Source organism: Diaphorina citri, unplaced genomic scaffold (assembly GCF_000475195.1).
Source record: "Diaphorina citri unplaced genomic scaffold, Diaci psyllid genome assembly version 1.1 scaffold5739, whole genome shotgun sequence".
Classification (NCBI taxonomy): Eukaryota; Metazoa; Arthropoda; class Insecta; order Hemiptera; family Psyllidae; genus Diaphorina; species Diaphorina citri.
The window spans coordinates 8,721-11,734 of NW_007383115.1; the positions used below are offsets into that span (position 1 = coordinate 8,721).

Sequence of the window (3,014 nt, forward strand, 5' to 3'; positions counted from 1 at the left end):
TTGTGTCAGTTTCTTAGACCAGAAAGATTTGTCAGAAGCCTTCAACCATCTCGTCAGGGCTTGTCCTGCCTCTACAGCTCTACACCCAACGCCTCAGAGTGGTACTTTTGGTGTAGGGTATAATACGGCAGGAAAAGTCTTTGTTCTGTCAATTTTTGCTGTGTGGATCATGAGAAATCCTTTGAAATAATGGACTCATTGACTGGATAAATGAAAGGTTGGTTTACTCTGGGAAACATTTGTGGCGGAACTGTGGTGGGTCGGTGGGTAAATACCCACTGGGTGGGTAAATAAAGAATTGGGTATTGTACCCGGGTATGTTTAATCCAACCCCCGGATGGGTGATACCCGGTATTTAAAAAAAAAAAAAAAAAAAAAAAAAAAAACATCGTCAATTTATTTTTTTTTTTTTTTTAAATTTCCCGGGCAAAATTCGACTGAGGAACTTAAGAGCCCAAAATTGAAAATACCCGGGTATTTATAAAAATTGGTTATTTACCCGGGTAAATACCCAGGGTATTTACCCCAAAAATAAGTACCCGGGTATTTACCCATCACTAGCGGGAACATTTTGCGGTGTTTCCTCCTCTCTATTCTTTTCAATGTCTCTCGAAGGAGATACTAACTCCTTAATTTTATGACTCACCCTGTTGCTTTCAACCATTATGGCTTTTTTCAGTGGCTCTTTTTCTTCCTCGAGTGCTTCTGTTTCTTCTAGTGCAAGCTCAATGTCAAGTTGCATCTCCTCCTCAGCAGAGTTCAATCTCAATTCTAAAAGCTCTACCTCCCGGTTGAGTCCATACTGTTGCTGCTCTAGCTCCTGTGAAGAAAAGGGGAATTTTGTGACTGAACAAGAAGATAGCACTTATCTATTATTTTATTATCAACAGCAAGGTTTAACAATAAGTTCATTCTGAACCCAGCTTGGTTGGTAGCATGTATGCCTTGTAAGTGCCAGGCTGCAGGTTTGATTCCTGTCTGGAGCAGATTTTATCCTGAACAGATAACGTTTGTTCTTGGAACGGCTATATCCTGTCTTCCTTCTCTCTACAATTTCAGGGCTATAAGACCTTAGCAGTTACAGTCCCCTCTTTCAACCCCCTTAAATTCTGAACCAAATACTTGGAGCTAGGGGGTAAACACTGGTCTAGTCCCTGTTTAATGTCCTCCTGCCAAAGTAGAGATGGGTTGTTTGTGGAGCAAACCACAGGTGTTTTAAGTAAATTTTAATTAACTTAGTAGGTACTTTAAAGTTCAATTAATTAAGTACCTAGGTGTTTTAAAGTTTAATTAACTAAGTAGGTACTTTAAAGTTTAATTAACTAAGGAGATAGTTTAAAGTTTAATTAACTAAGTAGGTAATTTAAAGTTTAATTAACTACTTACCTCAATCATATCATCCAAGTTTACTTCAACGTCACTCATATTGAGAGTGGATTGGGTGTTTTAGTTGGAATCAATCACCTAAGAAACATGTAATGAAGAGACCACAAATGTAGCAAAAATCACTATCTTCTGCTCTGGCTGTGGAAGCTTCTCCATGGGTTTCTTATCTTCATTCACATAACTTGTGTCATTTTCCTTATCCTCTTCATCAAGTTTGATCTTAACTGGTGTGTTGGTTTGGAAGCGCACACTCTTGAATTTGACTTCTGTGGGTTTGGTGGGTTCTGGCGCTGGGACAGTGTCTTGTTTGTCTGGACTTGGGTTCTTGACTCCCGATTTGATATCTGTTGAAGGAAAAGAGAATATTCAGGCTATAGACAAAAAAGAAAAAAAAACGTCTTAGTTTTCAACTGCTAAGGTCATATCAAGCTATTCATGCATTTTTCCTGAACTTTCAACCAGGGCTTGTTCCTGAAAACAAACTTTGCCACCAGCCTTTTATCCCCATCCGTGGCACAAGCTCTGCTTATACGGGTGGGTATACCATTTATAAGAAAAATGCATGTTCTGAGTTTTTGTCAATCAAATATAAATGGAAACTTATTAAAAAAAAAAAAAAAAGCCTAGATAGCTTGGACGGTAGATATCCTGAACAGATAATGTTTGTTCTTGGAACAGCTATATCCTGTCTTCCTTCTCTCTACAATTTCAGGGCTATGAGACCTTAGCAGTTACAGTTCCCTCTTTCAACCCCCTTAAATTCTGAACCAAATACTTGGAGATATCATTTGATCAACAATCATGAAAACTAGGGGCTAGGGGGTCAACACTGGTCTAGTCCCTGTTTAATGTCCTCCTGCCAAAGTAGAGATGGGTTGTTTGTGGAGCAAACCACAGGTGTTTTAAAGTTTAATTAACTATAAGTACTTAGGTACTTTAAAGTAATTAATTAAGTAGGTGTTTTAAAGTTTACTAAGTAGGTACTTTAAAGTTGAAATAACTAAGTAGGTGCTTTAAAGTTTAATGAAGTAGGTACTTTAAAGTTTAATTAACTACTTACCTCAATCATATCATCCAAGTTTACTTCGTCACTCATATTGAGAGTGGATTGGGTGTTTTAGTTGGAATCAATCACCTAAGAAACATGTAATGAAGAGACCACAAATGTAGCAAAGTACTATGTAAAATATGGGTTGAAATACTTGAAATCCTACGAATTTTCCAGCTTTTCTTCTTTTTTCCTTTTAAAAATTTCCACTTTTCACAAAATCAAGTGCCAGTTACATTTTTCAAAATTCAAAATGTGAACAGTGTTGCCAAGTAGAACATTACAAAAATATCGTACACACGTGTGTTCGTGTGTGGATTACCGTACAGTGGAAGAAGTTACCGTACAGATGTACGTACGCGTTTTTTACTTTCTATTACCTACATTCATTTCCTTATTTTTTCAAAATTCAAAATGTGAACAGTGTTGCCAAGTAGAACATTACAAAAATATTGTACACACGTGTGTGGATTACCGTACAGTGGAAGAAGTTACCGTACATATGTACGTACGCGTTTTTTACTTTCTATTACCTACATTCATTTCCTTTTCTGGGGATAATGTACTGGGAAAATGAACT

The 3,014-nt window shown here is 37.2% G+C and overlaps 1 protein-coding gene across 1 annotated transcript in view; it reads right to left on the minus strand.

The window, feature by feature from the left end:
* Positions 1–2,701, minus strand: part of LOC108253986 — a 4,112-nt gene extending 1,411 nt beyond the window's left edge. The window contains exons 1-2 of the mRNA XM_026832251.1: positions 2,447–2,701; positions 552–820 (exon numbers count right to left, since the gene is read on the minus strand). Of these exons, the coding sequence (XP_026688052.1) occupies positions 552–820; positions 2,447–2,482 (305 nt within the window). The 5' untranslated portion in view covers positions 2,483–2,701. The remainder of the gene's footprint in view (positions 1–551; positions 821–2,446) is intronic.
* Between the last annotated feature and the right edge of the window lie 313 nt (positions 2,702–3,014).